The sequence below is a fragment of the Carcharodon carcharias genome, chromosome 18 (assembly GCF_017639515.1).
Source record: "Carcharodon carcharias isolate sCarCar2 chromosome 18, sCarCar2.pri, whole genome shotgun sequence".
Taxonomy (NCBI): Eukaryota; Metazoa; Chordata; class Chondrichthyes; order Lamniformes; family Lamnidae; genus Carcharodon; species Carcharodon carcharias.
Window position 1 is genome coordinate 52,836,924 of NC_054484.1, and position 27,234 is coordinate 52,864,157.

General features: G+C 38.9%; 1 protein-coding gene across 1 annotated transcript in view; it reads left to right on the forward strand.

Annotated features, from left to right (window-relative positions):
• Positions 1–27,234, forward strand: part of dmd (dystrophin) — a 1,748,406-nt gene that overhangs the window by 746,278 nt on the left and 974,894 nt on the right. Inside the window, exons 35-37 of the mRNA XM_041212034.1 lie at positions 5,563–5,691; positions 10,111–10,281; positions 23,288–23,404. Of these exons, the coding sequence (XP_041067968.1) occupies positions 5,563–5,691; positions 10,111–10,281; positions 23,288–23,404 (417 nt within the window). The remainder of the gene's footprint in view (positions 1–5,562; positions 5,692–10,110; positions 10,282–23,287; positions 23,405–27,234) is intronic.

The window sequence follows — 27,234 nt, forward strand, 5'->3', positions numbered from 1 at the left end:
GTTATTTAAAAAGTTATTAACCTTGGGTCCCTGGACTTCTTGGCCAGGAATTTTCAGAACTCAAGATATACCAGAGAGGTGTATTCAGTAGAATGTGGGTTGGAGCTACAAGTACGCCGCTGTGGCATTAATACTACTGCTTGCATTTCAATAACACAAGAACACAAGAAATAGGAGCAGGAGTAGACTATATGGCCTGCCAAGCCTTCTCCACCATTCAGCATGATCATGGCTGATCTTGGGCTTCAACTCTACTTTCCCAATTGCTGCCTATATCCCTTGATTCCCTGAGAAACCAAAAATATGTCCACCCCAGCCTTAAATATAGTCAACAATGGAGCATCCATGTCTCGGGCAGAGAATTCCAAAGTTTCACAACCCTTTGAATGAAGCAATTTCTCCTCAACTCAGCTCTAAAAGATCATCCCCTTATCCTGAGACTGTGTCCATATGTTTTAGGTTCCATGACCAGTGGAAACAGCCTCTCAGTGCCTATCCTATGAAGCCCCTTCAAAACCTTGTACATTTCAGTGAGATTGTCTCCCAGTCTTCTGAATTCCCGAGAATATAGGCCCAATTTACTCAGCCTCTCATCCTAGGACAATACCATCCCAGAGACCAATTTAGTGAACCTTCGCTGTACCACTTTCAATATAAGTATATCCTTCCTTCAATGTGGAGACGAAAACTGCACACAGTATTTCTTTAGAAAGTGACTTGCTATGAGAAGTGCATGAATACTTTATATGTAAGCTTTATTCCTTTGTTGTTTCCAAGCTTTTATTTGGCTCTCAATCTGTCCCTTGGAAAAATCCTGATGTAGCAGCCTACACCGTAAAACCTTGCTGCCCAGTATCTTGTGGAAATAGAAAGTTTTCATTGATGTCAAATTCCTTCGAGCTGCTATTTCATTTGCAGGAAAACAATGAGTCACATTGAGAATTCCTTTGAAGAATCCAGTGGCACTCCAAGATCTAAAAGAGCAAGAAAAGCCATTGTCACTGTGTGTTATGTATTCCTGCCCTTACCTGGAGCATGTCTGAGCCATTGAGCAGTAATTTTCTTTGTGGAAATCAGTTGTCAGTTTGATAAGGAAACAGAACACCTTCCCTGGTAGCAGTTTTTTTTTCCAGATGGCAGCGAACAATGGTCATCCACCCATCTGGTTCAGGTTTTCCTTCCACTCGCTGCCTTTTCTCAACCAGTGCACACACAAACATTGGAGCAGGAGTAGGCCATTCATCCCATAGATCCTGCTCCACCATTCAATACGATCATGGCTGATCATCCATTTCAATGCTTTTTTTCCAGACTCTCCCCACATCCCTTTATGTCATTGATATTTAGGAATCTGTCGATCTCTACTTTAAGCATACTCAATGAGTGAGTTCCACAGCCCTCTGGAGTAGAGATTTCCAAAACTTCACAACACTCTGAGTAAAAAAAAATCCCTCACCTTGATCTTAAGTGACTTCCCACTTAATTTGAAATTATGTCCCCTTGTTATATACTCCCCAGGCAGGGGAAACATCTTACCTGCATCTACCCTGACTATCCTATTAAGTATTTTGTAGGTTTCAATGAGATAATCTCTTATTCTTCAAAACTTGAGAGAATACAGGCCCAGTTTCCCCAATCCCTCTTCATAGGACAGTCCCCCCATCCCAGGAACGAATTTGGTGAACCTTGATTGCACTCGTTCTCTGGCAATAATATCCTTCCTAAGGTAAGGGGACCAAAACTGCACACAGTACTCCAGGTGCCGTCTAACCAAGCTTCTATCCAATTGAAGCAAGACTTTGCTGCTCCTTTATTCAAATCCTGTTGCGATAAAAGTTAACATACCATTAGCCTTCCTAATTGCTTGCTGCAACTGCATGTTAGCTTACAGTGACTTATTGACAAGGACACCCAGGTCCCTTTATCCATCTACATTTTCTAACCTCTTAACATTTAAGAAACACTCTGCACATCTGTTCCTCCTATCAAAGTGGACAACGTCACATTTTTCCATATTATATTCCATCTGCCATGTTCTTGCCCATTCGCTAAGTCTGTCCAAATCCCCTTGAAGCCGCTTTGTATCTTCCTCACAACACATCTTCCCATCTAGGTTTGTGTCATCCCCGAACTTGGAAAATTTTATTTAGGATAGATTCTAGCATTTTCCCTACTAATGTAAGACTAACAGGTCTGTAGTTCCCTGTTTTCTCTCTCCCTCTCTTCTTAAATAGTGGGGTGACATTTGCTACCTTCCAATATGCAGGAACTTTTCCAAAATCAATAGAATTTTGGAAGATGACCGCCAGTGCATCCATTATCTCCATAGCTACCTCTTTCAACACTCTGGGATGTAGAATATCAGGTCCCGAGACTTATCAGCCTTCAGTTCCATTAATCTCTCCTGTACAGCCTTCTTACTAATATTAATTTCCTTCAATTCCTCATTCTCCCTAGTCCCTCGGATCTCTAATTCTGGGAGATTTCTTGTATCTTCTTCAGTGAAGACAGACGCAAACTAATCATTTAGCTTCTCTGCCAGTTCCCGATTATAAATTCTCCTGACTCTGCCTATAATCGACCCACATTTGTCTTAGCCAAATGTTTCCATTTTACATGCCTATAGAAGCTTTTACAGTTAGTTTTTTAATTTTTTTTGCTAGTTTACATTCATATTCTATTCTCCCTTTCTTTATCAGTTTCTTGGTCCTTCTTTGCTTATTCTAAAATGCTCCCAATCCTCTATTTCTGACAACTTCATAGGCCTTTCCTTTTAATCTTATGCAATCTTTAACTTCCTTTGTTAGCCACATTTGATTGACTGACTTTTTGTGCCTTGAAGGAATGTATAGTTGCTGTAAACTATGTAATAATTCTTTAAAGACTATCCATTGTCTATGTATTGTCATATCTTTTAATGTATTTTCCCAATCCACCTCAGCCAGTTTGCCCCTCATACCATCATAATTTCCTTTGTTGAAATTTCACACCCTGGCTTCAGATTGAAGTACCTCATTTTCAAATATAATGTAAAATTCTATCATATTAAGGTCACGCACCCCTCTTACAACAAGATTATTAATTAGCCCTTTATTGTTACATAAAACTAGATCTAAACTAGCATGTTCTCTCATTGGTTCCTCAACATACTGCTCTAGAAAACCATGGCTACAGCACTCCAGAAACTGGTCCTCCAAAGCATTAGTGCTCATTAGGTTTACCCAGTCTATATGCAGTTTGAAGAAACCTATGGATACTTTATTATCCATGTTACATGCTTCTCTAATCTCCTGATTAATATCACACTACCATTACTGTTTGGTAGCCTATAAACAACTCCTACCAATGTTTGCTGTCTTTTAACTCCACCCAAACAGATTCCACATCTTGTTCTTCCAATCTGAGATCCTCCCTGACTAATGTACTGATCCCGTTCCTTATTATCAGTGCAACACCACACCCTTTTTCTTTTTGTCTGTCCTTCCTAAATGTTGAATATCCTTGACATGTGAATATCATTTACACCCTCAACTTCCTACTCCATGGAATTCTGCATGATCTTCTCAGGAAAGACTCTCACTTAGACCTTAACAGTTCTTAGCAAGCCAGAAAAAAAACCTTAGATTTGTCTTGAATCGCTTAAGTTATGAGCAAGGCTAAATGTAACAGTCCAAATGGATGAAAAGCCTGCTCCTGCATTCTGCCAGATTCCTCGCGTGTTTATTCATAGTTTTCTTTCAATTTAACATCTGGAGGAAAATATGTCCATTAGCCATTTAAAGAAAAAGAGTGGAATTGCTATGATTGCTTGATTTTTATCTGTTTCACTTGACAATTGTCTTGACTGCAGAGCCCTATAAATATCTTTATAGCATACTTGGACAGGCAGAAATTATTGGCCAGAAGTTAAATAAAGCTTCGGGTCATCAGCCATTCATAGTGTTGGAAGCCAGATAAATGGAAGCATGCTGTGTGTAAAGCCCTTGATGTGTGGTGTAATAACCTATTGCCGAATTCCCTGTGGAGGAATTATCATTGTATCTCATTAACAGTCTTGCTTTGTAAAATATGTAGCCCATCTAATTATTTTTACTCACTTAAAAATGATTGAGGTTTTTAATAATTGATCTTGAATCTCTTCTGTTTCCAAATGCTTTGTGCTAATTGATCCTGAAGATTGTAGCCGAAATTCTTTGCAGCCCTAAAATAATGTCGTGATGATGGATATGATATTTTAATAAGAGGGCTGATGGCCATTTAAAATGTAAATTATAAGATGGCATGACAAAAGTGGCATTTCGGAGAATCAATGCTGTATGCCAAGGAGTAGAGGAATGCAGATTCAGACTCATAATTGCCCATGTGGCAGCTCTTCAATCTTGAGTGGCTTGTGTAGAGAATCAAGAGTCATTAACTGAGGCTACTAATTTGTGATTTACACTGCGAAATTGATGAAACTGCTGGGTACGATCCCCTAAACATCAGTAAACATCTCAGATCAGACAATTAGACTAAAATGAAGGTGAAATTTGATTCACTTAGTTATTACAAACCAGTTGAACTAGTGACAAACATATGGGGCAGAATTTTTCCCTCATCGAGCAGGGGCGCACCTGACATGAACAAGAGTAAAATAGTATGCGATGACACTGGGCGGACGTCCTGATGCCATCGCACACTCTCGCGATATTTTGCTTGGCAGGCACGCGCAAGAAGTGGCAGCGTGCCTATTGACAATTAAGAGGCCTATTAAGGCCTTTAATCAATTAATTAAATCAGATTTTTTGCTGCATATCTAACCATTCGATTGGCAGGTGGGCAAATAGGCCAAGCAGCCTTTGCACTTTTTGCAAAACCTCATCCATGGGCAGGATGAGGTTTCGACCAGTAATTTTAAAAAAAACTTTTAGAACTCCTTTTTAACATGTCCCTACTAATGTGACAGTCACATGAGGGGCCATGTTTTTAACATTTTTAAATTCTTTATTTGCGTTTTTAAAATTCTTCAGAGAAGGCAGCTTTCACGGAGCGCACCCGTGTGCATGCACAGACTTCCATGCTCGCCTTCCTCCCCTCCCCCCATCCCGGCAGCGCTAAGCATTGCTGCGTGTGTTTCACACTGGCTGGCCGTGAATTGGCTAGCCAGCGTGAAATCGCGGTCGGGGTGTGATCGCGGGCGGCGGTCAGTTTCGTGACTGATGCTGGGCGTGGCCGCCCGACCAGGTAGAAATCTTGCCCATGGAATTGCAGAATGCAATCCCAAACCACTGGTAAAAATCCCAGAAGCACATCTGATAAAGAAGGAGCTTTCCTCTAGGTCACCATATACCTATGGCTGCCCATGAATGTTGGCCACTGTGGTATACTTTAAGTGACTGACTCAAGGTCAGCATCAGCAGAAATCTGGGAGCAGGTCACATGCCCCTAATTTTAGCCAAGAAGTTGCTAGTAGATTGGGGGGAATAAAAGAGGGGAAGGTTAAAAAAAAGCCTAAATATTGAGCATTATACAGACTCAAAAAAAAATCCAAAAACAACTTATTCATATTCAATTGTAATATAGGAATACCAGAAACAAATGGAAAACTTTGACCAGAATGTTGCTCACATCACAGCCTGGATGTATCGTGCTGAAATCTTATTAGATGAATCTGAGAAACAGAAGGTTGGACAGAAGGAGGAAGTGTTGAAGGTAACAAGCAATAACTTCAAGATTTAAAATGTTGTGTTATTGATCCTTTCTAACCAAGTTATTAAGTATGTTCCCATTCATCTTTAGAACTTGATTTCTGATTGTGAATGTGCGCAGTGATTTTAGTTCTAACATCCTTTCGGTTTTAAACCATGCTACTTTCGACACCTGGATATGCAAGCTGACTGAAGTCACATCAGGTGATAAATGATTGGCTCTGATGACCCATTCCCACTATCCTTTATTGTACTACTTAACAATAAGTATTGGTTTGTATTCCACTCCCCTCCCAAAGACCAAAACATACTTTTTTTTCCATAGTCTCATTGTATTGAAGGTGTTTTGTAGCATAGTACTAGTGAAGTAGGTGATGAAAGCCTATTTTATGAGCATATAAAATCTAATCATTCATGAAGGATACTAGAATGATTCATGTTTTTGTATCAAGCAATTAAAGAATTTATTCAGTTTATATTCTAGTCTAGTTAATAACAGTCTATTGAAAAAAAACAGTAGCAAGTCTACAGATTTGGAGTGTCTTAGAAACCAGCAAAGGGTCAACAAAAAGTTGATGATAAGGGAAAAAAATAAAATGAGAGTAAACTAGCCAGGAGCATAAAAGCAGATTGTAAAAGATTTTCTAAATATATGAAAAGAAGGAATAGTTAAAGTAAACATTGGTCCCTTTGAAGCAGAGGAAGAGAGATTATCATGGGGAATGAGGAAATGGCAAAGGCATTGAACTAATACAATAAAAACATTGAACTAATAGTTTGTGTCTGTTTTCACGGTAAAAGACACAAGTCCCATACTAGAAATAGATGATAACCTAGTGGCTAAAAAGTGAGAAAATTAATATCAGCAGAGATAATGTATTGGAGAATTTAAGGGATGAAAATCCAACAAATCCCCAGGACCTGATGGCCTACAACATAGGGTTATAAAAGGGATAGCTGCAGAGATAGTGGATGTGTCAGCTATGATTTTCAAAAGTTCCTTAGATTTGGGAAGGGTCCCATGAGACTGGAAGTTGGCAAATGTCACACCACTTTTCAAGAAAGAGGGAGAGAGAAAACAGTGAACTACAGGCCAGTTAGCCTAACATCAGTTGTTGGGAAAATGCTGGAATCTATTACTAAATAAATCTTAACAATGCACTTAGAAAAGCATAGTATGATAAGAACAAATCAACATGGTTTTACTAAAGCAAAATCCTATTTGACAAATTTATTAGAGTTTTTTTGAGGATGTAACTAGTAGATTTAGGGGAACCAGTAGATGTAGTATACTTGGATTTCCAAAAGGCATTCGATAAAGTGCCACACAAAAGGTTAATTGGTAAGGTAATGGAGTTGGGAGTAATATATTGGCAAGGCTAGAGGATCGGTTAACAGAAAGAAAACAGAGCATGGGCTTAAATGGGGCTTTTTCAAGTTGGCAGGCAGTGAATAATGAAGTGCTGCAAGAATCAGTGCAGGGCCTCAACTGTTTACAATCTATGTTACTGACTTAGATGAAGAGACAGAGAGTAATGTAGCTAAGTTTGCTGATGATACCAAGCTAGGTAAGCTGTGGGGAGGACACAGGGAGGTTGCAAAGCGATATGGACAGGTTAGGTGAGTGGGCAACAAGATGGCAGATGGGGTATAGCGTAGGGAAGTGTGAAGTTATTCACTTTGGTCCTAAGAAATAAAAAAGCAGAATATTTTTTAAAAGGTGAGAAACTTTTAGATGTTGATGTTCAAAGAGATTTGCGAGTGCTTGTATGAGGATGCAGAAAGTTAACATGTAGGTGCAGCAAATAATTAAAAGGAAAATGGCATGTTGACCTTTATGGCAAAGGGATTGAAGTACAAGAATAAAGAAGTTTTGCCACAGTTGTACAGGGTTTTGATGAAACTACACCTGCAGTACTGTGTGCAGTTTTGGTTTCCACATTTAAGAAAGGATATTATGCATTGGACGTGGTACAGCAAAGGTTCACTAAATTTGTACCTGGGATGAGTGGATTGCCCTGTGATGAGAGGTTGAGTAAATTAGGCTTATATTCTCTGGAGTTTAGAAGAAAGAGAGGTGATCTCATTGATGTTTATGAAATTATGAAGGGACTTGATAGGGTGGATGCAGAGAGATTGTTTCCATTGATTGGGGAATCTAAAACATGGGGGCACAGTCTCAAGGTAAAGGGCCAATCATTTAGGACTGAGATGCTGAGAAATTGCTTCACCCAAAGGGTTGTGAATCTTTGGAATTCTCTATCCCACATGGTTGTAGAAGCTCCATCATTGAATACATTTAAGGCTGGAAAGGACAGATTTTTGGTCTCTGAGGGAATTAAGAGATATGGGGAGCAGGTGGGAAATGGACTTGAAGCCCAAGATCAGCCATGGTTGTCTTGAACGGCAGAGTCGGCATGATGGACCACGTGGTCTACTCCTGCTCCTATTCCTTATGTTCTTATTTTCTTATGTTTCAAGAATGAAGTCATTTCTAACAGTCAATTTATTGGGGAAAGAAGATCACAAAATTATTATAGATTAAACAACAAATATTATATCAGATATTAAGGATGAAAAACAATGTTGCATTACTGTTGAATGAATGAACAACGATGTCTCAAGTATGACATAAAGTCAGATATGATAGCAAAGTGCTAATGCCACTGGATTAGTAATCCTGAGACCTGGACTAATGATTCAGAGACATAGATTCAAATCCTAGCACAGTTAATTCAGTAAATCTGGAATATAAAGTTAGCGTCAGTAGCAGTGATCATGAAACTGCCAGAATTTTGTAAGATCCCACTGGTTTACTAAATATATAAGTGAAAGGAAACCTTATCTGGTCTGTGCCTATATTTGACTCCAGGCAGCAATATGGTTGAATTCCTAACTGCCCTTTTGAAATGGCCAAACAAACTATAAAGTTGTATCAAAGCTGCTACAAATGGACAGCACTCTTCAAGAATGAAGCTCATCATCTCCTTCTCAAGGGTAATGATGGATGGGAAATAAATGCTGGCCTTGTCAGTGAAATCCACATCCTCTGAATGAATTTGTTTCCTTTTTTTAAAAAGCCTAATTTCCTAATTTATAAAGGTAATATAAGTCTTGGCAAGATAGCAAGTAGAAAGAAAAGGAAATCAACTTAAAAAAATATATTGCAGCAGTTTTGACATCAATTTTCCTTTATTAAATTATTTAAAATATTTTGGAATTTCACTGGGAATTTTGTACATAGCTGAGAAGGTCAAGATATTGTTAATAAATTACGGTTAAAAGCCAGTCGAACGCAGTTAGCATCACAGAAGCTCAACTTTGGCGTTGATTTTTGTTTTCACCTCCTGGGTAGATCTCCAGAACTTATGATATCAATGGAATGAAAATTGGATGATTCTATAAAGGGTAGGTTATCAGCATTGCCAAGTGGTGAAAACAAATCTATCTCCGTCACTCTGGTGTGAAGTCCCAACATATGCATGAACATAAGAAATAGGAAAGTAGTCCATTCAGCACCACAAGCCTGCTCCGCCATTCAATAAGATCATGGCTGATCTGTTTGTAGTTTGGAGTTCCACATTCCCATACACCCCTGATAACCTTTGATTCCCTTCCCAAACAAGAATCTATCTACCTCTGCCTTAAAAATATTCAGTGACCCCGCCTTCACCACCTTCTGAGGCAGAGAGTTCCAAAGCTGCACAACCCTCTGAGAGAAAAAAAATCCCCTCATTTATGTCCCATGAGGGTGACCACTAATTTTAAAACAGTGCCCCCTAGTTCTGGACTCACCCACAGGAGGAAACATCATCTCCACATCCACTTTGTTAAGACCATTCAGGATCTTATATACTTCAATCAAGACACCCCTCACTCTTCTAAACTCGAGTGGAAACAAGCCCAGCCTGTCCAACCTATCCTGATAAGACAACCTGCTCATTCCAGATATTTAGGCAATCTCCCATTATGCTAGTTTCACACTGGCTGCAGTAGACCTAACCAGTAAGAAGTGATGTTTGTTCTTAAAAAATTGTTTTTACCCTTATTTTTAATCTTTCTCATATGCTGTTGATTCTTTGCTAAAAGACATCAATCAGAGCTCCATACACAGATTATTGCTCCATTTTCTCTGGCTGGAGAGCTATGTGGAATTGGCAATAAAACACGACACTTTTGACATTTTGCTAAGCAGATATCAGTTTCAAACTATAATCGGACCATAGCAGGATTCTCCTTTATTCTAAAATTGGACAAACAGTTAATATGAATAATCTAGTCTATCTCAGACTTATCAATATTATGCAGTCATTTCTTTCCTTTGTTTTCATCCTTTCTGTGTCCTTAAAATGCTTGTTCCTGTTTTGTGTATTTATTTCTATCTCCAATTTTAAGCTATGTGTATCTTGCTCATTGGCTGCAGCGTCTGAAGTCTGAACTCAATGATATGAGACTAAAGGTGGATGCTGTGCGTGACCAGGCCTTGGAGCTGATGACAAACCGTGGAGATCACTGCAGGGAGGTAGTGGAACCTAAGCTGTCAGAGCTTAATCAGAGGTTTGATGCCATCTCACACAGAATAAAAACTGGCAAGGTAGGTTGAGCTGTCCATAGAGCAGATCAAATGCATTTTCATATCAGATAGAGTTGAGTCTGCAATTGTTCTTTTGAATACTAAATTTTAACTAGATTATTAAGAAGATCTTCATGCAACAATAAAATAATCCTCTATTTATTGAGTGTACACTTTCTAATTTACTAAACTTGACAAATTTAATTGCAGATCACTTTTTTGCCATGTAAAAATGTGTTCTGAGTTATGCTGTGGGAATTTAGTATAATGAGTTTATCAGAAATCCTTTTCAGTATTTCCCATATTAACCCATTTATATTAAACAGCCTCCACTGAACTAGAGGGGAGATAGTTTCAAACAAATGAGTCAAATATTCATCTGAAAATATCTCAGTATAATTTGGGAGCTTTAATCATTACATATTGTCACATGGACAGTCTAATATTCTATAAATAACCACAAACACAAATAACAGCTTAAGACTAGTCTGCGCTTTAGTACACATCTTCATAAACCCACATTTTTTACATCACTGCTGAAATATTTCCCATTAACCTGTGCAGGATAAAGATTGTCAAATCTCTGACTATTTCATTAACCCATGCATAGTGTGGATGAGCAGTTGTTAAAAAAAAACTCTTGTGATTATTTCACTGGAATCATCTTAAATTTGGCATGGTGTTTGAGGATTTCTACATGGGACATAAACTTTCAGATTGTGAGGGCTGGAAATGTCTTCACCTGGTTCTCGTTGTTATTTGAGTTGAACATTCAGCCCTGTTTCTGGCTGTTGTGCAGAAATGCAATTGCTGTTCTCAGGTGTACGATTTCATTAATGTCACATGGTCATTGCAACATTTATAAGTACATTGCACTCAGTTTTATTGCTAACATTATTCCTAAGATGTCATTTTCAGCTACTAACTGTTTTTTCCACTTGATGTATGCAACAATCACAAAACAAAATAAAATCTGAACATTTTTATCATGTAGCCAGTGTGTTAATTTGTTAAGAGTTGGTATTCTGGTTCAAATGTTTACAATCTTTATTTCTAAAAAAAACCCCTGTCTTTAAAAAATGTATGTAATATTTATGATTTGCCACAGTATTCACTGCCACAAGTTCACTGTTATTTATTGGAGATTATTTATTGAGAGATCAATTTGAGGACCCAAGCGCCACAATGCAGGATAAAAACAAGGTTGAAAAGAGTAGGAATGAAGATAAACTACAGGGAGGAAAAGCTGAAAGAAAGATTCATAATTATATAGCACATGATCACTTCACAAAGCCATTCACATACAATGAATTACTTCAAAGTGTGGTGACTGTTGTTGGAAAAAAATCACCATCAGTTCTGTAGGTATCAAAATTCCGCAAACAACATTAAAGTGAAAATCTGTTTTTAATGGTTAGGGCTTTTGGAGGAGGAGTAGAGTATAAACACCAACATGGTCCAGTTGGGCTGTTGTTATGCTGTATAATCTGTGATTCCATTTAATTAATAAGGTAGATATCCTCAACAGGCTTGAGGGGCCGAATGGCCGACTTTTGCTCCTCTTTCGTATGTTCATACGTTTCTTTAGTGGTGGTGGGGGTGGAATCAGGCATGGGGGCCTGAAATTTGGCTCAGTACTGCTCGTTGTTCAGGTGCTCTTGGGGGACCAAACTGGCATCCGATGTGCGTGTGCACACTTTTGCTGCAAATTGTGCTGGGTGTCATATTGGTAAAGGTGTTAGCATATGCAGAGTTAATGCTCACCAGATGTCAATCAGGCTGCAATGTTGATTAGATGCCAGCAGTGCCATTTCAAAACTCAATGCTGGAGCTGATGCCCTCTCTTAACCTCATATGGCCGAACATGTGTAAACAGCAAGAAAGACCTCCGCATGTGCCCTAATGCCATCGCCTCCCCCACCCCACCCCCCCCACCCCACCCAGTAATACTATCTAAAGAGATCATCAGTTTCTTGGGGGTTAGTTACTGATTGATTCCTTCTGGCTGTAGGTGCAATTCTACAGGTGTTTGGTACTTTCTATAATTGTTTAAAAGTAACAAATGTCAACATAGAATGGTGTAGTAAGTGCTGATTGACATTTTGCTGACCATAAGGCTTCTTTACAAACCAATGGGTAGTGACATTCGTGCACTAATAGGCCTTCCCTTGGAATGGAGCATGACTAGAAGAATAACCAAAAACCAAACAGAGCAGGATAAGATGCAAGAAGAGGAAGGAGGAGGCAACTAACATAGCCCTATTCTGCCTGGGCTGCACCACAACCCCAATTTTCCATTCACTAACATTCCCATTCCTTACCTTTCCTCTGTCACTGAACAACACATTGTCATCTTGGCCACAGTGCAAAAGAAAAACAGCCACAAAATAAACATTCCAAAAATGTATAAATAGAATCATGTCATATTGGATGCAAATGTGAACTAATCACTCTTAGTGCCTGTTTTCTGTTTGCCTTTGCCTTTGCCTGGCTTAGTGCTGCTGCGCAATAGCTGCTGGAAGACTCTGACTTTCAGTGGGGGAGATTGCAAATGGTTTTGCAGGACAATATTGAGTCATCATAGGCCTAGAAGACCTGGATGTAGACTGCACCACCTCAATATGAGTAGTAGCCTTATTCTGGGTTGGCTGGCTGACAGGTAACAACAAGATTGCTTGCAGAGTGGCAGTGATGGTAGGACAAATGCCGTCATCTTGAAAGGGTCATCAGGTTTGTACTCCATGCAGCCACTGGGGCAGTGTCTCAGAAATCCTAGGAATCTATTAGAAGACGTTGCTGGACTGCTATGATGGGCTGCAAATCCCTTTGAACACTGGTGTCCACATCCATGATGGCAGCAAGTTCACCTTTCATCATTTCAGCCTGAGCTTCCAGTACAACACTCAGGCTTCTGGTGGAAGCTGCTGACACAAGAACACAAACATTAGGAGCAGGAGTTGGCCATTTGTCCCCTCAAGCTTGCTGTGCCATTCAATAAAACAATAGCTGATCTGATTGAGGCTTCAACTCCATGTTCCTGTCTGTTCCCCATGACTCTCGACTCACTTGTCGATCAAAAGTCTAATTCAACCTTTAATATATTCAGTGGCCCAGCCTCCACTACTCCCTGGGGAAGAGAGTTCCACAGACTAATGACCCTGTTAGAGAGAAAATTCTCCTCATCTCAGTCTTAAATGGAAGACCCCTAATTTTTAAACTGTTCTATTCCCATAGTTCTAGTCTTTCTCACAAGTGGAAACATCCTCTCAGTATCCACCCTGTCAAGTCCCACCAGGATCTTATATGTTTCAATAAGATTCGGTAAGATTCTCCATATTCTAAATTCCAACAGGTATAGGCCCAACCTGCTCAACCTTTCCTCATAATACAAGCTCTTCATCCCAGGAATCGGTCAAGCGAAGCTTCTCTCAACTGCTTTTAATGCAATTATATCCTTTGTTAAGTAAGGAAACCAAAACTGTACACAGTACTCTAGGTGTGGCCTCACCAAAGCTCTGTGCATCTGTAGCAACACTTCCCTACTTTTATATTTGATTCCCCTTGTAATAAATGTCAACATTCCTTGTGCCACAATGGAAATTGAGACATCAGCCATTCGGTGCTGCACCATGCTGAGTTCCACATGGATTCGATGGATCGGGCCATCTGTTTGACACTAGAAAGTATACGTTGTAAGATTTACGCAAAACTGTGTACCAAGTTGGTGCTGAACTCTACCCTGCTCCTTGACATTGACTGTAGGCTTTTTGGCTGATGCCCCCTAAGCACCAACCATTTCATTATGTATATCTATCAGCTGTCTTCTGCAGTTTGTGCCATTGAAGTCCTCATCTGAGTCCTCTGCAGCAGAACTTAAGCGACTTCACCTTCCGTTGAATTGACATATGCAATATCCTTGCCCTCTATCCTGGCTATAGGCTGCTTTTGCCCAACATCTCAGCATTTACAGACCCCATCTCAATGCCATCCTCTAAGTTATGGGCAGTCAGTATTTGAGCTGGCAGCTGTGACTGTGAAATCGAGTGACAGTGCTTTCATTATCAGTGCCTTCTTGCTGTTCCTCCATTGCCTGACCAGTTTGAAGTTCTTGGTGATCTGAAAGGAGACAGGCACAAGAGTAAAGTTATGGTGAGGAGATGGTTGTGGGGAAAAGGGAAAGTAAGAGGCCCATTCACATACAACCTTCAGGTTGTAAATCAGAAGATATTGTGGGATAAGGAGGAAGTGGATTGTGAGGAGGAGGATGAGGTTTGAGGATGCTGTTATCCTAAGCTCATTCAGCCCTGTTGCTAGCTGTGGGCTCACTAATTGTCATTCCAATGTTGGCCGGCACTGTCTCCTCCATGTGGGTTAGGGAATGCATATGTGTCTGTCCCCCTCTGGGTAACTCCTGTTACCTTCAGTTCTGCATCACCTTGCCCTGCAAGGGAGAGGGAAGTGAATGTTGTGCAATCTGACTGAATGATCTAGCTGTCATGTTGAATAGCTGCCAGAGCATGTGAGCTGTGCAACATGGGTGTAAGGCATACAGCAGTGCTAAGTGTATGAGGATGAGATGAAGCTATGAATGTGAGGTCTGGTGCCTGATTGATGAAGATTGTTGGCAGGCAAATGATGGGATTATAGTTAATTGAGGTTAGTGATGTAGTGGTGGAATATGGCATTTCAAATGCATTCACTGTCTTTGACCACGTGTGAGAGGTCCATTGAATTTTTTGTGCCACTGTATCCAGGTCCTGGGGGCTTGATTCCTGGCAGTGACCTCCATGGCTATTTGCTCCCATTGTCTTTTGAGTGTGTGACTGGAGAGCCTCCTGGGCCCCTGTGGATTCAGAACATCTCTCCTACTTTCCACTTTCCACCTCCCCCGTCAGTGCATCCAGAACAGTGTCTAAAAACCTTGCAGCACACTTGTATCAATGTTGTCCCATTTTTCACGATTTCAGATTGCCACAAAGCACCTCCCCTTTAAGATGTGCAGGCTAGTTTCAAGATCTGAGAGAACATTTTAGGCCTCCTGTGGATGCATGCAACCAGTGAACAGTGTGGTTAGCATTGGCTGCACACAGCAATCAGCAGGCAGTATAAAGTGGTGAGCTTCCTGCATTGCAATCAACAGGCACAAGTTTGTGCATTGTGAATTTCCTTTTTGTTTCCAGGGGCTATCCAATTTAACCCCCAAAGCCCATACCAGATTTTTGCCAGGCTTTTCCCTGACATTTGTCTCAGAGCAAAATTGGAAAAAGCCTGTGAACATGTTTTGTGTTCCAATGGGAACTATTCAAGATATTTGCTTTCTACTTGCAAAGCCATATAATTTATCTTAGCTAATTCCTGTTGCCCTAACCTATGCCTCTGTTTCTATTCTTAATTTTAAGGCCTTTCTTAACTGAAGCCTGACTATAATCAAAAGAAAAATATTTCAAAATTAATTATAAATAGGTGAATATTCATTACAAATAAAGGACAAACTAACCTTAAACCTTGGTTGGTTGAATTTGGGAATAAGTTTCAATATCGCAGCTATCTATGAAAACGGAAAATATGGAAATACTCAGCAGATCTGACAGCATCCGTGGAGAGAGAAACACAGTTAACATTTCATATGTGTCATTGACCCTGAAATGTTAACTGTTTATCTCTCCACAGGTGTTGTTAGAACTGCTGAGTTTTTCCAGCATTTTCTGTTTCTATTTCAACTTTCCAGCATCCGCAGTATATTTATTTCGTACCACAACTACCTACCTTTATTTTCTCCTAAATGCCAATATGTTTTAAAATAAATTGTATTTAAGTGCATTTTTTTTAACTTGCTGTAAGTATAATTATCAGAATCCAGCAATTACATTTTTTGAAAAAATGTGGAGTGTGCTGAGGAATGAGGTTTTTTTTTTGAAGTGTAAAAACAGTGAATTTGTTGTGCCCTCTATATGTGGGTCCCTGCTTCTTCTTGCATCAATTCTTAGTTGTACTTCCTTTTCCTCACATGCTTGCTTTTCAGCAACCAGTGCTAGAGCAAGTATCTGTTTCCTCAGTTACATTCCTGATGGATCCTGATGAGCTGAAAAACCAGAAGAGCTTTCTCGCTGTGCAGCAAAAGGTACAGCAGCAGGTATGATGGGCTAGCAGCTGGTACAGCGGTTGGTTAAAGCAAAGTAGAACATCTGAGTAGAAGGAATGATGGGATGGTCCCATGATGGCACAGTGCTGCTCACCAGATCTACAAAACAACAGACTTTGGGTTGATGGATGTCATTAGTGATTAAATATGAAAGTTCGAAGAGCATCTGTTGTTTTGTTGGACAGGTATGAACTGCACGGCATCTTCTGACACATTGACTTAACATTCTGATCTTGGCTCTCTAAGTAACTGCTGTGATACTTGCACTGATAAACAGAGTATAAATGTGATCAGAATTTTTTGCCCTCAAAGACTCCAGTTTTGAAGTTAGGCAAAAAAAAATTGAGTTTGATGAAGAACAGCAATTCTTGAACTATCAGCTTAGAGAGGCAAAGTGGTTTTTTTTTAAAATGTTCATTTTAAGGCAGACCTGAAGGTGAGACCCTATCCTTAGATTTATTTGAGCTTTCCTTCCCTGACGTATTCGAGTAATTTTAGACTAGAGCATCACACTCCTTGCTTGACAGATACTCATATGTGGTTGTGCCCTCATTGGCTACATTGTCCAGATCTTAGCTTAGAATAAGTAGAGATATTGTGTGGCTCATATCTGATACGCCTACCAATGTCAGCTTTTGGTGATGGAAATTGTACTTTATTTAACAGTACTGTGGCAAAATGCTATGAAGAACTTGAGAACATGGATAGCAAAGTAGCTGCAAAACAGAAAGCAAAGAGTAGAGGAGTTAAGGGCAGTTACTCAGGCTGCAAAAGCTGGAAGGTGCTGTTCCACAAGGTTCAGTGCTGAGACCACTGTTGTTCATTATTTATATAAACAAATTGGATTCAAGAATATGAAATACAATTTCAAAATGTGTGGACAACATCAAATTGGAAGATGTAGTTAATACAGAGGATAAAATGTAGAAAGATATGAATAAACTTGAAGAAGAGACAAGTAATTGGAAAATGAATTTCAATATTCACAAGTTCAAGGTGGTATATTTTGGTTGGAAAAATAAGGAGGCCACACATTCCTCAGAAAATTAAATGTTTAATTGGGTAGAGCAAGAGAGGAACCTGAGTTTACAGATACACAGATCACAAAAAAACAGCAAGGTTGGTTAATAAGGCTATAAAAATAGCAAACAAAGCAAGGGGTATTTATTTCTAGAGGGATAGAACTGAAAAGCAGAGAAGTTGTCAAGCTTGGTTAGATCACACATGGAGTAATGTAAATGTTCTGGGCTCTATTATAAAAAGGATATAGAGGCACTGGAGAAGGTGCAAAAACTATTCACGAGAATGATACTAAACTTAACAAGAAAGATTGAACAAGCTAGGGGTCTTTTCCCTAGGGAAGAGAAGACTGAGGGGTAACCTGATAGAGGTCTTTCATATAATGAAATGTTTTGGTAGGGAAGATGCAGAGGACATCAGAACTAGGGGGCATAAATAAAAGATGGTTACTAAAGGGAATTCAGAAAAAAATGTCAGAAGGTGGTTAGAATGTGCAACTTGCTAGTGTGAAGAGGAGTTGAGGTGACTAGAACAGATGCTTTGAAGGTGAAGCTAGATACACACATGAGAGAGAAAGCAGTATGAGGATATATTGAGGAAGGTTAAATGAAGGGTGGGAGGAGGCTCATGTAGCACATAAAAACAGATGTGGACCTGTTGGGTTCAAAGCCCTGTTTCAGTGCTGGAAATACTGGTAATAATTTTCATCTATTTGAGTAGTAATGCTAATGTATTTTAAAAGGAAAAACGCACACATATTTCAGTTAAACTAGTATGTCATGATATAGCAATGTCATGTAAATAGCTTGGGTATGTTTTTATTCAATTTACAGCAGAGAAAATGATGAAACAGATTTACTTTTTTAAGTATTTATTTGTATGTCATTTGTACTGATATTTATGATTTTGCTACAAATGCAGAATGGAGGAAATATTCCCTTAAGAATCCTGCAATAAAATGTTCTCATTGTATAAGTACTTGATGGACTTTTTCAGTCAGGCCTTGCATTTGTAGAAAACTTGTTCCTGTATCACAAACTGATAGCTTTCACTGTTCATTTAAATGCAAAAAAAATCTCAAACAACATACTCCATTTAATCTTTATAGCAGTATTTGCTTTTGTTCTGGATATCTTTACCTTTCTGTCTTTGTATATACTTAACAGCTTCTACATGATTTATCTAAATACTGTGCTCCCATCTCAATCTCCTCACTGTCTTGCTTCTTTTGGTGAAGCTTAAGCTTCTAGAAAGTCAACAAAAATCGACTCAGGGACTGAAGGAAACCTACCGACTGACTAGTTTATCAACCATTCGTTCAACTTCAACCTATGGTTCCTCTCTGCATCCCTCTCTTTTTCCTGGCCCATCTCAGGCAAGAAGTCACCTGGTTACAAATTTGACATGCTCTTTCACAGGGATAGACCTAAGGTTTTGAAAATATGTTGCACTATAAATAGTAAAGAAGACTCTATTCATTTGGTTACCATTTTGCACTATTCAGTCAGCTAATTTCTGGCCTACTATTTGGAAAAATAACTCGGTTGTTCTGAAAACCATGCAGGATCAGTTTTCCAAGTCCCATTGCTGAAGGTGGCATTTATCAATGAGAGAGAACCGTCTCCCTTTATTTGTTTACTTCAGCTTAAAGAAAAAGGAATAGAGCATTTCTGCTTTTTTTTTTGAAAGATTCATCATCGCCCTGTAAAGTTATTTGTCATTTATCCCACTATTTTTCATTTGAGTTGGAAAGCAATATTATGCTGTCATTCTGTTTCTTTCCCTTAAATATACCATATTGAAATTTATCCATGGCTCATCTGAGCTGTTCCCCCCCACCCATAACTGCTATCATTCCACTTGGGTAGAAGTATCAACTGCCTATTACAGTGTTCACACTACAGTGATTCATTTGAGAACAATGTAGCACTTTGGAAAGAGAACTGCAATAGGTACAATATATATATTTTATGAATATTTAAACTTTGAAATACAACTCATTTTTGCCATCCGAGGGAAATGCTCTCTATTTTCAGCTGGTAGATTACTGTAGGAAATGTGGCCAACCAGGACTAAAAGCTTTATGTTTGAATCGCGGTACTGCATTTCTGCACTCAGCCACAAAATGTATCAAGCACAATGTTTTGTGATGATTAGAATTCTCAATCTCAATGCCAAAATCTTTCCCTTTATGATTCATATAGGGCTGAATTTTTCCAAGAGAAGTGTCCACAAATTTGGAAGGAATTACAGATTAAACATGTGCAATGTTGCCAAAATGCTATGTGAAAAAAATCTGTGACTTAATTAAAAATCGGTGCTTCAGATTGGTAACACTCCATGCTTCCAAATGTATCCATAAGTAGAATTTAGTTGAGTTCCCAGTGTACAAAATCATTATCTTACATAAGAAATTTGGAGAAACTCATTTCTGGTGGTTTTGTTGTTTAATTTTCAATTCCCAAAGTTCTTTATTGTATACTTGTTGGTGATTATATAGATTTTATGTTTGTTCGTGTAATGAAGGTGGAATTTGCTGTGATTAGAAAGACCAACTAAAATACTGACAAAAAAAAAATCACTAATATAAGCTTCAACTTATTTTCATGGCAATGCAAATTCTGCCAGAGAGCACAGATGGAAAATCAGTCTCAAAGTTGGCCTGCAGTTCTGATTCATTTACTTAGTGCTATCCCTGATGAGATGCTGTGTGCACAGAATCTAACCTCAGTCTCTACTTGGTTTTGCTGTGTGTTTGTTATATATCTCTATTTTTCATCCTCTCGTATTCTCTACCCATCTTTGCATTCAAACATGGCCAGTTTACTAACAATTAATATTTGTCTGGTTGTCAGAATTTAACTTTCTTTCAAGCTCTACTAATACAATTATGTCAGTAGTGACATTCCCAGGGGTTTTGTGATAGTGTTTTAGCTTACACTGTCAGTTTCTTATTGTTGACCTACAGAGGTAAAACGTCAAAACCATTTTTTAAATACAACATTCCCGGAGTGTTGTGGAAAAAACTCACTAAGCGCACACATGAAAATATTGTCATGATGTTGTAGATAAGTGATGCTGCGCACAATCTTGATACACTGTATTTAATAAAACCCCTGGACCAGACTCATTCCATCAGGCACTTTGTATGGGATCTTTTATTGTCTTGAATGCAGCTGAGTTTATGCCTTTAATGGAGCTGGTTAGATTACACAATGTATCAAGTAGTCTCTTATTTAGTCTGGGTTTTCACATTCATTTTCTGAGGAGTCTAAGGTGTCAACAGTGGGGTAACTGGCAGCAAATCTCCAGAAAATATCTTACTAGGCAGTCCTATTCACAACAATCATATAAGGGAAAGAAAAACTGTGATTTATGTCAGTTTTCCTCCATTTCCCCCAGCTTTCAACCTCCCCCGCCCAGCCATAACTTTCATTTCTGTCGCTAATGTTTCCAATTGTAATGCCCAAACATGTAAAGTCTTTGGTGGATGATGATGATGGCTAGTAGATGAAGATCAGGCTGTGTCAGAGGCTTTTGATGTTCACCCCTCACTCCTATATCTACAGAGGTGTTTATACACTGCATTAACAGACAGTTAATGGACAGAATTTTATCAAGTTTAGTCCCTACTGAAATAATGGGATAATTTCTGGGGCGGGAATCGCTTGAGTAATTAGTGGGGTTTGCCAAGGCTCTTCCACTGAGCCATGACATTATCATCCCGCTTCCGGGTTCCCGAAACAATCAGAGAGTATGGGCAGAATGACAAGCCTAAATGAACAACGAGGACTTCTATTTAAAGGGACTTCAGCGGGGCTCACTGTGGCAGCACTGAATGGAACATTGAAGACACAAGTGGGAACCAGGAAACTGGTGTAGAATGGAGGTAAGATGTGGGAAGGCTGCCCTGAAATCTGAGACTCAACTCTGGACGTTATGTTGAATGCAATGAGGGCAAGAAGAGAAGTTCCATTCCTTGAGGAAAGGAGGAGGAAGCCAGATAGCCCCACCCAGCAGATGTGGCTGAAAGTAGCAAAGATTGTGAATAGCATGAGTGTGATGCTCAGGAACTGGATCCAATGCTGCAAAAGGTTTAATGGCCTCATGAGGTCTGACAGGTTGAGTGTCCCGCAACTGCCACTTAGCTTTCTCACCTCCCTAACATTCTCAGGCATGGTATTTCTCTGACTGATACACATCGTCTCACACATTATTTTCTCTCCAACCTGTTCCTCAAACCTCCATCTCAACAGATAACACTCCAACTTATCCTCATCCTATTGCCCTCTCACACCCATTCCTTACAGCTGTCCCCCTTAAATATTCACTGTTCATCTACAATAATCAGTTCATTTCCCTCACTCATAAGTCAAAATGAGCCAAAACTCCAGGGAAATGCAGAGAGCTGGGAATGGAGCTGCAAACATGACTACCCTGACCACAATGGAGGAGGAAGGCGTGGAAATCAATAAGGTGGCATTAGTACTGGCCATTGGTAATATAAATATGGGAGTAGCCCAGAATGCTGGTGACAGCATTAGAGGAAGCCGTGCCACTTGTTTGGCTTCATCACTGGCCTCCATTACAGATTCACCTCTGTTTCAGCAGTCAAGAGGAGTGTCCTATGAGGAGAGATTGAGCAGACTAAGGCTATATTCCCAGAATTTAGAAGAATGAGAGGTGATGTCATTGAAACATATAAATTTCTTAAGGGGCTTGATAGGGGATGGCTTCATGATTGAAGGAGTCAAGAACTAGGGAGTCATAGTTTCTGAATAAGGAATCAGAGATGTAGGACAGAGATGATTAATGTCTTCACTAAAAGGGTTGTGAATATTTGGAATTCCTTGTTCCAGAAGCTATGTATGCTCAGCCATTGAGTACATTTAATACAGAGATCAATAGATTTTTGGAAACCGAGAGCTTCAAGGGATATGGAAAGACTGTGTGGGGGGGGTCTTATTTAATGGCGGAGAAGGTTTGAAGTACTGACTGGCCTACTTCTGCTCAGATGCTGGTCCTTCCATCGATTATCTGAAGTTTTTGACTGCACATTGAGTTATTTTAATTGGTAATGTGCCTTGGGAGCCAATATCCCACATAATTATCACCCAATCTGAAAATCTCCTCCATTTGGTACTATTAATGCTTTATTTTGTAGTGAGTTTTACATTTGGAACTGACTTGCATTTGTGTATGAAAATCAGTTCCCTTGTGAACCGCCATCTATCAATAATGACATTTTCATGTGCGCGCTCTGCATGTAAATTCCCCAGGACATATTTCACTGGATGATATACTTACAGCTTGTGTAGGTACGTATCATTAGACGAATGAAGAAAAGCCTATCAGATGGGTAATAATAGCTTTTCTTATGAACATGTTCAGTCTTGCTTCCAAGTTATAAGGGTGTTCTCTTAAACCAAATTATAGTGTTTGCCTGGCTTTGTTTCTTGGCTTTGGTTACTTTTTTTTGCAACCTTGCATGATTGATGGAATCATTCATACTTGGATTTTTGATGAAATGGGAGGGGAGGGGGCATGTCTCTCTTGGAAGTTGTGAGCACTGACTGCTAGCCTAAGTGGGAGACCCTGTAATCGTAATGACTTGTAATTATACTAGAATAGATGATTTTAAAGTAACTGCTTTAGAGTCTGAACTGAAATCGCTGTATTCAATTATACCAGGAATCATGTACAGACATAAACACCTGTGATTATAAGGAATGTGTGGTTTGAAATGTTCTAAATATTATCAATAGAGTCTGCAGGTCACCTACAGTTTTTACTGTGAAATGGGACCATTCGGACACAGATGTGTTTGCAGATAACAGTTAATAATTACATTTTCTTATCCTTCAGGTGTCTCCAAAGGAGCTGGAACAGTTTGATACAAATATCCAGCAAATGATGGATGAACTGGAAGCAGAAATACAACAAGGAGAGAATCTGAAGGAAGGGGATTTTGAGAAAGAGATGGTTAGTTGAATAGAAGTTGCAGTATTAGGACTAGCTATGTAACCAAATACTGAAATAATGACCAACCTTCCACCTGGACACCATGCAAACAATTAAAGGTGTCTGAATTGGTGAGCAGAATGAAAACAATGACGAAAAATGGCAGTTGGTACTGAACTGATATTCTGTCCCTAGATGTCACTATTCATAAAATGCTGTTTCTTGTTAAAATAAGGAGAATTATAGGACCAGAAAATCATGTTTGCACCAGTCATTTCTCCACATTGAATCCTTTAATTCTGAGTTCAAACTTCAGGTATTTCGTGCTGGGGATTCAATGGAACTCTTAGATGTATGAATGCACAAACATATGAAGGTGCATACATGAAATTCTTAAACATACTTACATTTTTGAGCAAAAATAAACATGTAACACCCTCAATTGATTCACCTGGTTAGATGATATATATTTATATCCGAGATCACAGACTGAATCTATTCCATCAGCATCCATATAGTGAGAGAGATAGAGTAGCAAATCTGCAGGGAAATCGCAGAGATATGCAAGAACTATAGAGTGGTGATTTTCGGGACTTCAAACCCCAAATATCAATTGGGATAATGTTAGACTAGAGGGACAAGCGAGCAAAGAATTTCTGAGGAGTGCTCAGGAGAACTTCCTTGACCAGTTTAGTCTTGGTCCAACGAGGAAGCATTGCTGGATCTGGTGTTGGAGAATGAGGTGAGCCAAGTGGACTAAGTGTTGCAGGGAACACTTGAGTACAAATAATCATTGTATCATAAGTTTTAGCTTAGCAATGGAGAAGAAATTTCTTCACAGAACATTGTTTATCTTTGAAATTCTCTACACCAAAGGTCTATGGCTGCTGTGTCATTGAATATATTCAAGGCTGAGATTGATAGAAACCTGGAAATCAAGGGATTATGGTTGGGAAAGCGCAGTTGTTACAGAAGTTCAGTCATAATCTCATTCAATAGTGGAGCAGGCTCAAGGGGCTGAATTCTCATCTGGTTGCCATTTTGATCAGGGGAGAGAGAGGTAATTGTTACACCCTTTATAAAGCACTTCTCAATGAAAAGCTGCCTTTAAAAGTTCACTGTTTGTTAATAGTAAAGATACTTGAGACAAAACTATCTGTGTTACAACGTGAGGTTTGTCTAATGTATGACATAACCAGTGCTGGTAAATGCCCTTGCATTCTGCTTCTTTCTTTAGAGAGAAAAAAAACTTTTACCATATGGGAAATTATTAAATCTAAAGTCACTGAAAGTAAATTTGTATTTTAAAAGAACTTTTGTCTTTCCTGTAATTATTCCATGGCTATGGACTTTAAAATAGTAAATGATGTTTCACCAGTAAACATATGTCACTGACATATGTTTGCAATGTAAGAACATAGCAATTTTTAGAAACTGGATAAGGTCATTAGTTACGATAGGTGGAGCAGGAACAGTTCAGAGGAATTCATGGAATTAATTTTCTCTATGATTTTCCAAACCAATTTTGTTCTTGAAGAAAATACATTTTTTTAAAAGCACTGTCATTTCTTATATATGGATGTTTTTCTCTTAAAATTGGAAATCTCTGTGCACTTTATCTTTATCAAAAATGAAGTTTCTTGTGTCATGTATAGTAAAGGGTTAACTCTAATGATAGCCACTGAGCATGTGCATAGGGAACTATGTCACAGTGATGTCAGTCACTGAGAGAAGATTATTGTGAAACATCTCAGGGAGTAGCTCCAGCTATGTCTTGGTCTTATTTAATCTTTGTAAATAGTTAGCATGTAAATAAATGTTTTTGAACAAAAGACCATTGCCTCCAGCAAGATCTCCTTCAGAGTAAGAAGCCAATGAATCCTGAGATAAACCCACAATAACATATGTCATACTCTATTCATTAATTCACACTTTTAAGTGCTTGCTGCCTTTTATATTTTTCTCGGTTTTATCTAATTGCAGATCACTTGACACACACATTTTAAAAGTAATGACCTCTTAACTATTGACTTTATCTTATATTAGCGTACAACTGATAGAACAACGATTGAACTTGTAAAAAGTTGAAAATAGTCAAATTACATTTCTGTAACTAGATAACAAGATAGTATTTTCTATCAACTAAAGTATCATTCTTTGACTCTATCTGGAACTTTTCAAGATACACCAGGAGAGAACAGTTTCTCTTAGAATGTTACCTGGATAATACTGGGACAAAAAGGGTCAAATTATAAGGGTAGATTGCACTGATCAGTTTTGTTTTTCTTGTGTATAATAGATTAAGGGGTGATCTAATCGAGGTGTTTAAGATGACAAAAGGTTTTGATGGGATTGATAGAAAGTATTCTTTCTGGTGTTGGAGTCCAGAACAAGGGGATGAAGCCTTAAAGTTAGAATGAGACCATTCAGGGGTAACCTTCCACACAAAGGTTAATGGAAATTTAGAGCCTTTTCCACCAAAAGCTGTTGAAGTTAGGTCAATTGAAAATTTGAAAACTGAGTTCTATTGCTTTTGTTGGCAAAAGTATGAAGGGTTATGGAAACAAAGTGGATCGATGGAGTTAAGAAACAGATTAGCTAAAATCTAATTGAGTACTAAACAGGCTCAAGGAACTAAATGGCTCGCTCCATCCTATTATGCATGTTATTGCAGAAATAAACAAGAAAAGTAGCATAGGAACTGGAACTGGATGAACACACAAAGAAAAAGAGAACAAAACAATTAAAGTACACAGGAGGAAAACACCTAGAGCAATTTTATTTAATGATCATTATGGATTCACAAATATGACAAAATCTATATCTTTGAAAAAAGGTAGCATTTAATTCATGAGCAAATATATATTTAGGTAATAATAGAGTAAAATCTAGCAAAATGTTGATGAGCACTGCAAATGGAAGAAGTCTTGAAATTGCAAATGACTATTTGTCATACCTAAGTAGAAACTGTTTAACAGTATCTTTTGCAAAGTGTGATAAGGCCCAAGACCTTTGGGTAATTGTAGACTGTGTCAGAAAGGCAAATATTCCTTTAATGCCACAATTTAGTTCAATTACTGTGCTTATTCAGCTAACACAGAACAAACTACATAATTTACTTTAACCTCGTGTATTGCATTTTTTACATTTCAGTGAAAAATATTATATTTAGTCATTGTTTTCCCATGTTACTTCAGAATTGAAAACATTTTTTTTATTCTTTCACAGGATGTGAGCATCACTGGTTAGGCCAGCATTTATTGCCCATCCCTAATTGCCCATGGGAAGGGGGTGGTGAACTGTCTCCTTGAACCGCTGCAGTCCATGTGGTGTAGGTACACCCAGAGTATTGTTAGCAAGGCAGTTCATGTTAGGATGGTGATTGGCTTGGAGGGGAACTTTCAGATGATGGTGTTTCCATGCATCTGCTGTCCTTATCCTCCTATGTGGTACAGATTGTGGGTTTGGAAAGTGCTGTCAAAGAAGCCTTGATGATTTGCTGCAGTGCATCTTGTAGATGGTACACACTGCTGCCACTGTGCATCAGTGGCAGAGGAAGTGAATGTTGAAGGTGGTGGATGGGGTGTCAATCAAGCGGCTGCTTTGTCCTATCTCATGTCGAGCTTCTTGAGTGCTAGACGCATCCAGGCAAATGGAGAATACTCCATCACACCCCTGACTTATGCCTTGTAGATTGTGGATAGGCTTTGGGGAGTCAGGAAACTCTTTACAGTGTTCCCAGTTTCTGACCTGCTCTTGTAGCCACAGTATTTATATGGCTAGCCCAGTTCAGTTTCTGGTCAATTGTAACCCCCAGAATGTTGATAGTGAGGGATTTAGTGATGTTAATG